General features: G+C 46.6%; 1 protein-coding gene across 1 annotated transcript; it reads left to right on the forward strand.

The window, feature by feature from the left end:
• The first annotated feature begins 1,607 nt into the window (after nucleotides 1–1,607).
• On the forward strand, nucleotides 1,608–7,968 carry LOC125391389 (spermatogenesis-associated protein 31F1B-like). The gene is made up of 4 exons (XM_048420737.3): nucleotides 1,608–1,862; nucleotides 2,453–2,498; nucleotides 3,401–3,461; nucleotides 4,107–7,968. Exons 1-4 carry the CDS (start codon nucleotides 1,719–1,721, stop codon nucleotides 7,804–7,806), a joined length of 3,951 nt encoding a protein of 1,316 aa, XP_048276694.3. The 5' UTR covers nucleotides 1,608–1,718; the 3' UTR covers nucleotides 7,807–7,968.
• Nucleotides 7,969–11,527: the final 3,559 nt, after the last annotated feature.

Consider the following 11,527-nt stretch of genomic DNA (forward strand, 5'->3'; position numbering starts at 1 on the left):
TGGGGTCTTGCTTACAATTTCAGAGAGTTAGACCATGATTAGCAGGGCAGGAAGCATGGCAGCAGACAGTCAGACATGGTGTTGGAGAAGTAGCTGAGAGCTCACATCTAATGTGCAAGTTGTGGGAGAAGAGACTGAGCCTGGCATATGTTTTTAAAACCTCAAAACCCACCCCCAGTGACACACCTACTCCAACAAGGCCACACCTCCTAATCCTTCACAAGCAGTTCCACTAACTGAGGACTAAGCATTCAAACACATCAGCCCATGGGGCCATTCTCATTCAAACCACCACACTAATGTAATTTTAAAACATACTTGGATAAGAAAATTAAGTGGACAGAGACAAAGATGGGAAAGAAATGTACCTTCTGACTTTCCTATTTTGTAATTATACATATGTATTACATATATTTTGTACCATATGTGTGTTCCTATTTTTGTACTATGCATGCCTACTTTAAGAAAAAAAATCAATGTTAATGACTCAAATAAAGAAATGGCAGTCGTCCCCAGTAGGTCTCAACCCTGCTCAAATCTTTTCCCATTCAGCTATTTACCTATACCTCTTCAAGAGCAAACCTGAATTTTTTGCTGCCAAATGAACTTAGTGGCCCATTCCTTAGCTCATATATTTGTTAGCAAGTTCTCATCCTATTAGGGAGAGTCCTGAAGCACAGTCAGGAGTTTTAAGCCAAATTCTAACTACCCAGAAGTCCAGGAGTCGTCTCGGATAACCAGGCCCCTTGCTATGCTTCCTCTTCTCAGAAATTGGATGGCTGCAAGAATAAGATGAATACAAAATTCTGTTTATCCTGGTGTTAACTCCTACTTTATTTGAATTAACATTTGCAACTAGAGTTTTAGTTTCTTGAGATCAGAGACTACAAACGGACACCCTAAATGTCTTTGTGCTCTTGACCTTGCAGTGCAGGAGTGAGCGCATCGTGTATCCACTACACCAGTAGCAGGGAAGGCTGGGTGCTGGGAGGCTCTCACGTGGCTGGGAACTCAAGGCTAGGGTGCAGTTGCACGAGTGTGCTAGTCAGTGTGCCTTGGAGGAGGGCGATGTTTACCGTTGCTCTCCACCCGCACACTGCAGGTCGTCTTTCTTCCCTGAATGGGGTCCTTTAGAGATGCTGCCACCTTGGCTTTAGCACATCAGCCACAACCAGCCCCTCGAGCGGTTTTGATCTCTGATAACCCCTTGTTTGAAACATCAAAGCTCTCAGTTTCAATGCCGGGACCATGCCATACCCTCGAAACTCCTGTGGGTCTCGGGGAATGGAGTTAGTGGAGGTCTCTCTCCTAGTCACTCTTTCTTGCAAGGTTCCCCGTGTGCCAAAGAACTCAAGATTCTGAAGATAAACGAACTGTGGAAGGAGGGAGCTGAACGAAGAGGCTGGTATGGGAGACAAAGGAAGGAAAGGAAAGGGGATTGAGAGATTGTGAGCCTGGTACCTATAGCCTCGTGCTCCATCGCCTTTACAGATGACCACACACACGCACACACACATGCACACACACTTCTGCAGAGTGAATTCCACTGGAACAACCTCTGTGGAACACAGAGCTTTGTGATGCACTCTGGCGTCCTAATTCTATCCTCTGTGAGGCAGCCATGACAGTGTCCAGTGCTGAGAGCCATTAGGCACTGAGGCCCCTGAATGACTAGAGGCAGAGATGACTGGTCCCCTCGTGCTGACGAGGTTTAGGTCATGTTGAGCTCTGTGTGTACTCTGTGGGATGTCGAGTATCCTTTATGTACCTATAGCTCCATCTTCATCATTTTTCTAATTGCCTGGCAAATAAGACGGAGTTACCAGGGATTGCAGTTGGAACCTAAAAAGAGCTGCTGCCGGGTAGGAAAAACGCTGACTAAACTTGAGCTAATTTAAGCCTAACTAAGTAACTTTTAAATGCTAAGTGTTCCTTCTGATTGCCCCCATTTTGTGCCAAAGGACTTAGAAAAGAAAGCAAGTGGTTACAAAAGACCCATAAATAATTCCTTACCAGGCCCTCCCCCTGCAATGTACTGCAATTGAAAAGGCAACAGCCTCCCTGTTTATCTTGAGTTGAGAATTAGGCAATAGAAAAACTACCACACTGGGTCTCAAAAGACCCCTCCCAGTGGGGACTTGGAGGACTTAGTGAGCAGACGTCCTCCGGCTGGCGCAAATACCTTAGAGTCTGTTCAGCTTTTCTCCCTGTATCACCCTCTCTACAGAAGTTCTTATGGAAGTAGAGGCGTAAGGAAGGAGTATGGAGAGCCTTAAATGAATCAGAAACAAGCAGGGAAGGGAAACATTCAGTGGGAAGGGAGGTGAAGTCTAGGTGAGGCCACATAAGGGAGCATGTAACATATAGGGAAATGGATACGATCTTTCGCTCGTTCGAGACATGAAGAAGAAAATGGAGTCCTACCTTTACACTGTAATATTTTCTCTTTAAGCGTCACCGAAAAGTCAGACAGAGGGCTAGAGATGCAGCATCAAGAGGTAAAGTCCCAGCGACCCCTGCGCCCTGCCCCTGGGAGAGCTCCCCACAGTCCTCTTCCCTATGATGCTGCCCAGAGTCAGGCGCTTTCCCTTCTGAAAATCCACTTCTCCAACCTGGGATTCACACAGAAGGCTGCTGTGGGTGGGAACGGAGAACATGGGGGGTATTCTAAAAGGTTCTACCTAATTTCCTCGAGAATAGGCAATTAAGGAAATAATATAGATCACTGTACAGCAGGAGATCAGTTGGGATTTACTGCTTCCTCTTCTCGTGGCAGTGACGGCACGCGTAGCAGAACGCAGGAGGAAGGCTTATTTTGGCTTATAGTTTCGGAGTTTGGCAGTCCGTCACGGCAGGGAAGGCAGAGTGGCTGGGTGACTTGTCTCAGCAGCAAGAAAGAGCTTGCTGGCAGCGTGGCTTCTTCGAATCAGGGTACATCTGGAAGCAGTGTGCAGCAGAGTGGAAGGGGCACTGTAATCCTTAAAGGTCCACTCCTATGGCCCTGCCACTCGCAAGGCATGTGGGCTGTCTCTAGGACTGGCTACACTAGGTACCAATTGCCTCAGTGGATGGAACTAAGTGCCAAAATAAACCTAAGTTACTAATATCGGGTATTTTGTCATAAAAAAAAAGAGAGAAAATCTGATTTAAGAACTAGGTTTAATACCCTGTAAAATTCAACTTATTTGGTCATCTGCACAATCGGTACGATCCTGGTGAGCCTCACATGGTTGTGGAGATAAATGAGACTAGGCAAGGACAGCCATGCTAGATACAAACTCGTGCCTTAGAGCACTGGGTCTGGGTCTTCAGTCTCCTTTTGCTGAGCCAAAGGCCTGCCTACCTATAGAACACCCTAAAATGCCCATTCACCACCTAACACTGTGTTCTGATTCCTCAGCCAGGAGACTTTCCCGAGAAGAAGCTGAGAAGCCGTGGGAGCTGCTGTCTATCATGAAAAGGTGACCTCTTGACCTTTGTGGTCTAAACTGTGATGATTTCTTGGCCTGGTGTGGGCCAGGGGTGAGCAAAGGGAATAGCAGATGGAAGGAGAAACACACCAAGGAGGCGAAGTCACCAGCTGAGAGGTTGTCAGGGCAGAGATGGTTCACACCTCGGGAGGGAAGACCCACCCGATACCCAGGTCCCTCTGTTAGGGTCTCACGGTTCCGCATTTCAGAGCCGCCTTTGCACACTTTGTGAAGGGCATCGCTGGAGCTGCACTCAGACACCAAGTTGTCAAGAGAGTAGATTTAGGACAAAGAGGTCACCCTGTCGCCTGCTTCCAGCTGCTCCCTTTCAAGAACAAAGCCCTGGGTCTGGCTGGCTGGACCCGATGGTGTGACCTCCTGTCTGTCTGGGACGAGGGAGCAGTTGCTGGGACGCCTTCAGTCCATCATCTTTGCCTCGACTTAATTTCTAGAGGCTGTGAATGATCTCAATGGTTCTCTGGGCACGGCAGCAGGGACATCCCATACTTTGAAGGGTTCCCACGAGGACCTCATTTGCCACAGTGTAGGCTCAGAACTGTGGGCGTGGAGGAAAGGGTACAGCAATCCCCAGACATGTCATTCCACCATTAACAGTGGCCATTTTTCTCTTCCTAGCCAAAGCTGGCTCCCCAAGGAGGAACATGTGCGGCAGCTCCTGTGTGTAGATCCCTGCTGCCAAATCTGTGATGCTGCAACTCTAGAGATTCGTCAGTTGCTGGAGAGCGAGCAAAGACAGATCTCCCCTGCTTTGTTGGGACTGCCACGGGGCTCTTCTTGCCCAGAGATGGTGCCCATATCCAGTGCGTCTTTTGAGCAAAACATGGAGCTTCATTCCGGACCCTCCATAAATCTTTCACTAGCATCTGAAACTGCATCAGTAGCACAGCTAACAGAACACTTAGCACAGTCAACCAATGCAGCCGGTGTTCAACAGTGCTATGAGGATCACCTCCAGCTAGATCAGAAATTTCACCTGGCAGACATGCCCGTGGTTCCAGAGACTATGGTTCCTTTAAGGTTCGAGGATCCTGTGGTTTTAATGATTGAGAAAAAATTAACGCCAAACAAACCAGAGGTTGACCAGGAAAGCCAAGACCACCATCACTTGAAGTCCTCTGTGTCTTTACTATCCCTGGATCCAGAGATCACTAACTTGACCCATACTATGTCATTGGATATGGATGCGGTGCTGTCTTCCCACATGCCATTTCTTAGTCCTCAAGTCTGCAGGCTTCTTGAAATACATGTAAAAAAATGGATACATTTCCAGAAGTGGGGCCTCCCCAGACGTGTGGAGGAGTCCTTGAGGCAGCTTATGCCAGACCCGATGCTATTTTGTCAATTTAGAAAAAATTCTTTCTCTTCCAGCTTGAGCAGTGGTTCTGAGCTCACTATGGACAGAACAGGGACCATGTCCCACCACACCAAAAGCTTGTGCTGGGCAGACCAGCCCACCCAGACCTGCTGGGTTTCCGAATGGTCTGTTGTAAGCCTGAAACAAAGGGAGCACTGGCGTCAGATCCACACTTTCTTGCCCTCTTGTGAAGCTGAACACCTAAGTGGCTTCTATCCATCCTCCAAGGCACAAGCTAATGACTCGGAGAGCAATTTTCAGAGTGAATACTATAGTCAGTTATTCTGTGGCCTTCCATCTCTTCACAGTGAGTCCCTGGATTCCCTACGCTCTCGAAGTGGTTCCAAGAACAAGACTATGTCCAAGCCCTCCTCCCAGGATCCTCAGCCCACAAGGGAGCTCTCACTCCCCTTCTTGCCCCAAACTCCACGTAAGTCAGCCCCTCCCTCTTCCTCTTCTTCTCCAAATGCCCAGAATCCCCATGAGCATAAAGGAGCACGGATGGACGTCCCAGTTCTAACTCTGGCTGAGTGTGAAGCATTAGAATGCCACCTCCTAGAGAAGCAAGTCAAGCTTCAGTGGGGCCTGCCGGCAGTTGTCCTGAGAAATCAGGACACCCGGAGTCACGTGCTGTGTGAAACACATGGTAAAGCTAAGAATGTAAAAATCACCTGGCCCTTCTGGCATTGCGCCAGGGAATCTTCCTTCCCAGAGCATGCACGCAGGCTGCTGGAATTCCACCTCCAGAAGCAGCTCATTCACCTGCGCTGGGGCCTGCCCCAGAGGATCCAACGCTCCATTCACTTGGTCCTCTCCTCTCCTGACCAGAAGCCCCGGTCCTGCAGCAGCGGGGCACTACCCAATGTGAGCATCCTGCAGCCCGGAGACCCAGAGGCCGATGGGTCTGGTGACCCGTTTGCAGTTGCAGTGGACAGAGAGTCAGTTCCCGCACCTCACTTGTTTGGCCAGGCAAAGGCAATGTTGAAGGCTCACGTTGATTCCAAATGTGGACAGATCCACCAGGGCCAGGTCCCTGCCTGTGTCCAAAGCTCTTGGGAATGCAGGATTCCCAGGAGTTTGTCAGTCGGGGCTTCTTTCTCAAACATTCCAGCAAGCCGGCATCTGGAGCTACAGGCAGAAAAAAACCCTGACCTACATCACAGAGCTGTTTCTCAGGAACCAGAACCGGCAGCCCTTGACCAGGAAAAAGAGGCCCTGTCAGGCACTCTCATTGAACACTGTAAGCGGCCCCAAGCCCTACCTGAGGAAACCATTAAGAAACTGGAGACAACATTGCAGCATAAGTATCTGGCCTTCCTGTCAGGCCTGCCTGCCCTTTACTGCGTGGCCCTCTCTAGACCCTCATCCCCAGCAGTCACTAGCAAACCTAGAACCACAGAGAGAATGTCTGGGGCTGTCAAAAGCCCACCAGAAACTCTGCCTCACACGACCTCCCTCGAAGGTCCACTTGAGCCATGTACTCGGGATGACAAGGAGGCTTCTGCGGATATTACAGGCCAGGTCCAGTCTGAAGTGCAGGTGGCAGGAAGGACAGAGAAGGGGCCTCCAGAGAGCCAGGCTCACAGCATCTCCAACTTGTTAAACACACATATCTTGGCGAGACTGAATTTCCACCTGAAAAAGAAGGTCCTAGCGATGCAATTTGGAATTTCCACAAAGGAGAGGGAGTACAAAGAGCTGGCCGTAGCGGACCTAGAGAGTGAATCTATACAGGAGTTTCTTAGGAGTCTCGGCATCCCAGAAAGCACAGCGGGGCCACAACTGCCCAACTCAGGGGACTCTTCTCCGGCCCCAGATGCAAACAGGGTCCACCTTGGAAAACAGCCAGCCACTGCAGGGCAGGCCATGTGCCTCAAGCAAAAGCAACCTAGTTCCAAAGCAGCACCCCATGGTTCTGCCCAGTGGGGCTCCAAGGCCTCACTCCTCAGGAATATGACTGAGGCCCAAGTGCACTGTGTTCAGCTGGAGACCAGTGGGGAAAAACCCAACCGAGAGAAAACTTTTATCAGTGAGTCTCAAAACCCAGGCAAGAGCAGGTATTCAGCCCATGTCCCCACGCTGACAGAAAAGAGCAACAAGTCATGGAAACACAAGGCAGTGTGGGACCTTGAAGAACAAGATGCAGGTCTTGGGCTTTCCCCAACCAGTGGGGAGACATACCATGATGGAGAAGAGGAGCCAGAAAACAGGCCTCCCCCTGAGACACCCCAAGGCTCCTCAAAGCAGAGGCCTAGCTCTCATCTTGAGGATCCCTATCCACCCAGCCCCCAGAATTTCTCAGAGTTTGAGTTCCCAGAACCACCTCCAGAAGTCGTTATAGAGATAGATGCTGCACAGGACATGCAAGACAGTCTGACCAAGGTAGATGCCATCCCAGAACCTGCAAGGATTGCCAAGGTCCCCCAGCCTATGGCCTCCAAGACTTCCCAGGGTCTGCCTTTCCCACACCCACCAACTCAGGGAAAACCTTTTAGGGGCCAAGCTTGGCAAGACCACATTTCATGGAGACAGGTGATGCCAGCCTCTCCTCACGCTAGCCCCAGCCTTCCAGGGGCTGGCTTCAAAAATAAGATGAAATATTTTCTTCACTCTATGAGCCCCAAGGTAAAAGACAGAACCCACATGGAACCCACGGTCTCTACACCCGGGAAAGTGTCCAAACCCAGTAAAGAAAATGTTGACAAGGGTCTGCCTCAAGCCAAAAGCCCCACCAAGGAAACTAAGAGAGAGAACTGCAGAGGGCCCAAGGCCCAACCTGCGTCGTCTGAGAGGTCAGTAATCACATCGTTTTCAACTGCTCCCCACATTCTAGACAGTAAGCTCGGGCCATGCTCTCACCAGCATGGCTCTGTCTCAGTAACAGGCCAGCCCCGACACTGTCCTCGGCACTGCCCTAGATTGGCTTGTGCCACCCAACAAGAAAATCCACCTAGGTCCTAAGGTTCAGCTCAGAAATGTTCATCTGGTAAAGGAGAACCCCCAGTGTGATGACAGTTTCTAGGCTCCCCGACTTCTGTATCCCTTTAAGAGCACTATTATGGTCATTTTCTTTAATGAACAGGTGGGGAGGGTACCACCCAAAATAGATTCTATATCTCTAAATGAGTTGTCTGTCTTCTTTGTCTCTGATGCGCATCATTAAGGGAAAGTATGAAAGAAACTGAAATATCTGCCCTCGTCTCAGGAAGGAGATGTAAAAGCACATTTTTAGACAAGTCAGGTGTCCCTACCATAGAATGAATTAAAAGACTTGATCAGAAAGGAAGTCTCTTGTGCAATGTACACTAAAAATAAAGGGTAAGCTTTACTTCCTTCACTGAACTCTTGGCCTGTCTCATATCTCTGGCCAAAGATAAGGAGATAAAAGAAAAAATCTGAGATGTTCTTGACTTAATTAAGAAGACCAAAGGATGGAATGAAAAGGAAATTAATTCATTAGCAACAAATTAGAGACCCAATCAAAAAGACTGTTCATATTTATGAGCCATTCCTTAAATCCCATCACCACCAGGGTTACTGAGTCCTATTTATGCATGAACAAGCCAAATGATTAGCTCCAATCAATCCAGAAGAAACTAGTTGCCCAGTATAGTAGCACACGCCTTTAATCGTAGCACTCAGGAGGCACAGACTGGCGGATCTCTGTGAGTTTGAGGCCAGCAAGGGCTACACAGTGAGACCCTGTCTCAAACACATTCCCAGAGTCTACCCTCCTTTTCCAAAACATTGTCTTTGCCAATGATCTCCCCCACCCCACTGGTATAAAGGATTTATTTTTTTAATTAATTAATTTATTTATTTAAAATTTCCACCTCCTCCCAGCCTCCCATTCCCCTCCCACTCCCTTTGCCTACGCTCTTTCTCCTTTTATCTATAGCCACCATGGGATACAATTCTTCCCTCAAAGTCTATAAAATGTTCTTAGCTCCGACAATGACTATTTCCAGTTCTCATCTACCCTACTGCTGCTGAAAGCTCTGAAATCTTGTCCCAGGAAACAATTCCTTCTGGCTGGTGTATAGCGGCTTCATGAAGTCCTTTATTTCAGATACTCCTTCATTTCTAGCTTTGGATGACGTATCAGTAATAGTCACACCCATTGTAGACACAGCCTCCCATTCGTGTCACCGATGCCATGGAGCACGGGGTCCTGACACAGGAGGGTGTACTCAGATGAGGAAGCAGTCTCCAGAAGTTTGACTTTGAGAAAGACCTTGTACTCAACAAATACGTTAACGGTGGGCCAGGTGCTTGGCTCTGCATCAGGAATCACACTAAACACAACATAAATAAATAAATAAAACACGGGCTGGGCCGCAGCCATGTTTCAGAACTCACGCAGTTCTCATTTTGCATATCCAAATTGCCTACTCAACAGATACACTTGGAATCCCATTGCTCACCCCCAACCCTGCAGAAATGAATCACAAATCCGGCCCCCCATCACTCCTGTAACAACTGCTCCGGTCAGTATTAATCATAGAAGTTTAATGGCAGCCCTGTCTTCCCAGGAGTTTGGTCTAAGCAATGGTGCCATCCTTGATTTTTTTTTTTCCACCTAAGAGAGCACATCCAGTTCACCAGCCAATCCTGTTAGCTCTACCATCAAAATGCATGCAGACTCAGGTCTACTGTCACGCCCTCCGCTGCCATCATCCCCACCATAGTGTGCACAGAGACGACCATAATGCAGTTGGGAGCACACAAGTGTAAATCTGAAAAGGCTATTAGTACAATTTTAGTTCGGAGGCTATCCACTTGGTATTTCTCTAAACTATCATTTTAGGAGGCTTGGGGCCATAAATACATTCTACATTTTAAAAAATCTAATAATCAGATCAATAGATCTTCTATAAACTAAGTTTTTTATATTTAACACGACATTTAAAACCTCTGGCACAGCAGAACCTATAATTCAGTGATTTTGTCTCTGATGGGTCTACATAAATCAGTTTTAAACATCTTATCAGTTTAGGAAGGAATAGTAATGATCATAGTAGATTTATCTGATACACAGGTTTATCTTGTACAGACTGTGGCAAAAGTGATTAAAACAGCAGACGAAGACCAAGTTTCCAGGCTGGAGAGCACTGTTCTTCCAGAGAACCTGGATTCAAATGGCGGCTGACAACCATCTGTAACTCCAGTTCTATGGGATCTGATGCCCTTTTCTTACCTCCAGGGGCACCAGGCATGCACATGGTGCATAGCCATACACACAGACAAAACACGCATATTTATAAAATAATAAATCTCAAAAAAATCTACAAAGATACCTTCTATTCCTTTAAAGAGAAAAGGGGAAGGCCAGATTTTAACCAGATAAAGCAAAATTTCCCAAATAATGTTTCTTTTTTTCTAAATGAAACAAACACAAATGGCAATAACGCTGAGAATTTTATGGCTGGTTTTGTGTTGAAGCTCTAGATGCCACGCATAGTATACAAAACACAGCACTTACTGAGTTCCTCGCATGGCCCAGCCTTCTGTGCAGACTTTTGCAGAACATTTGGGTGAAGCTCAACACATCACATGTTAAGCCTGCAGATATTTGTATATAACTAGATACTAGATAAGGGATATCAAATACAGTACAATAACCTAAAATAATAGGTGTTTATTTAACCAGAGCTAGAAAGTGATCGTTTGAAATAAATACACATTCCTTTGAGACTTAATAGATAAAACATCATGTTTATTGACTTAGCAACTGAGGTAGAGACATATTAATTTTAAAGACATCTTTATTTCTTTAATCTTACGAATAAATTTAAATTAACATAATGTCAAAGATTTACGTAAATCATGTGAACCAAAAGGCATTTAAGGCTGTTTTTTTTTAATTTAAAAAAAGTTTTTATTTGTATGTGTGCATATATGTGTATGTACCATAGGAGTGTCTGGTTCCCACAAAGGCTATAAGAGAAGCCCCTGGGACTGAAGTCAGAGCCAGTTGTGAGCTGCCGTGTGGGTGCTGGGAACTGAACCTAAGTCCTCTAGAAGAACAGCCAGCACACTTAATTACTGAGTCATCTCTCCAGCCCCCATTTAGGGCTGATTTAATTACTTTAACCTGCATGAACCATCGCTGATCTATAAGGCAATTAGTACAATGCAAATATACAAATACAAGCATATATGTAGACATAACATACAAAACACAGATGTATACAGTCATTCATAAAATAGCTGACAAAATCCACAGACTGGATTGCTTTCACTTAGATAGGTCATTTTGTCCATTTTTCTTTATTTTTTATTCTTCTCTCTCTATCTATCCCCACCTCTCCCTCTCTCTCAGACAAGGTTTCACTGTACAGTTCTAACTGACTGTCCTGGAACTCACTCTGTAGACCAGGCTGACCTCAGACTCAGAGATTCTCCTGTCTCTGTCTTCCAAGCGCTAGGACTAAAAGCATTAAACCACTGCACACAGTGGTTGAATCTGCACCTCTAAATGTCATAAGACTTCATAGAAATTTACTAAAAAATACCGAGTTTTATGTAAACATCATTAAGAAAGCCTTGGATAAAAACCCAGTGGAAATCAAAGGTCAGAGAGTGTTGGACAGTCTTGTGTGGGAATTGTCCTTGCTTTTAAGAGCTAATAAGCAAGGCTTTCAAATGGAAATGTCTTTTGATGTGAATTTTTACATGGCTA

Source organism: Myodes glareolus, chromosome 16 (assembly GCF_982192425.1).
Source record: "Myodes glareolus chromosome 16, mMyoGla1.1, whole genome shotgun sequence".
NCBI lineage: Eukaryota > Metazoa > Chordata > Mammalia > Rodentia > Cricetidae > Myodes > Myodes glareolus.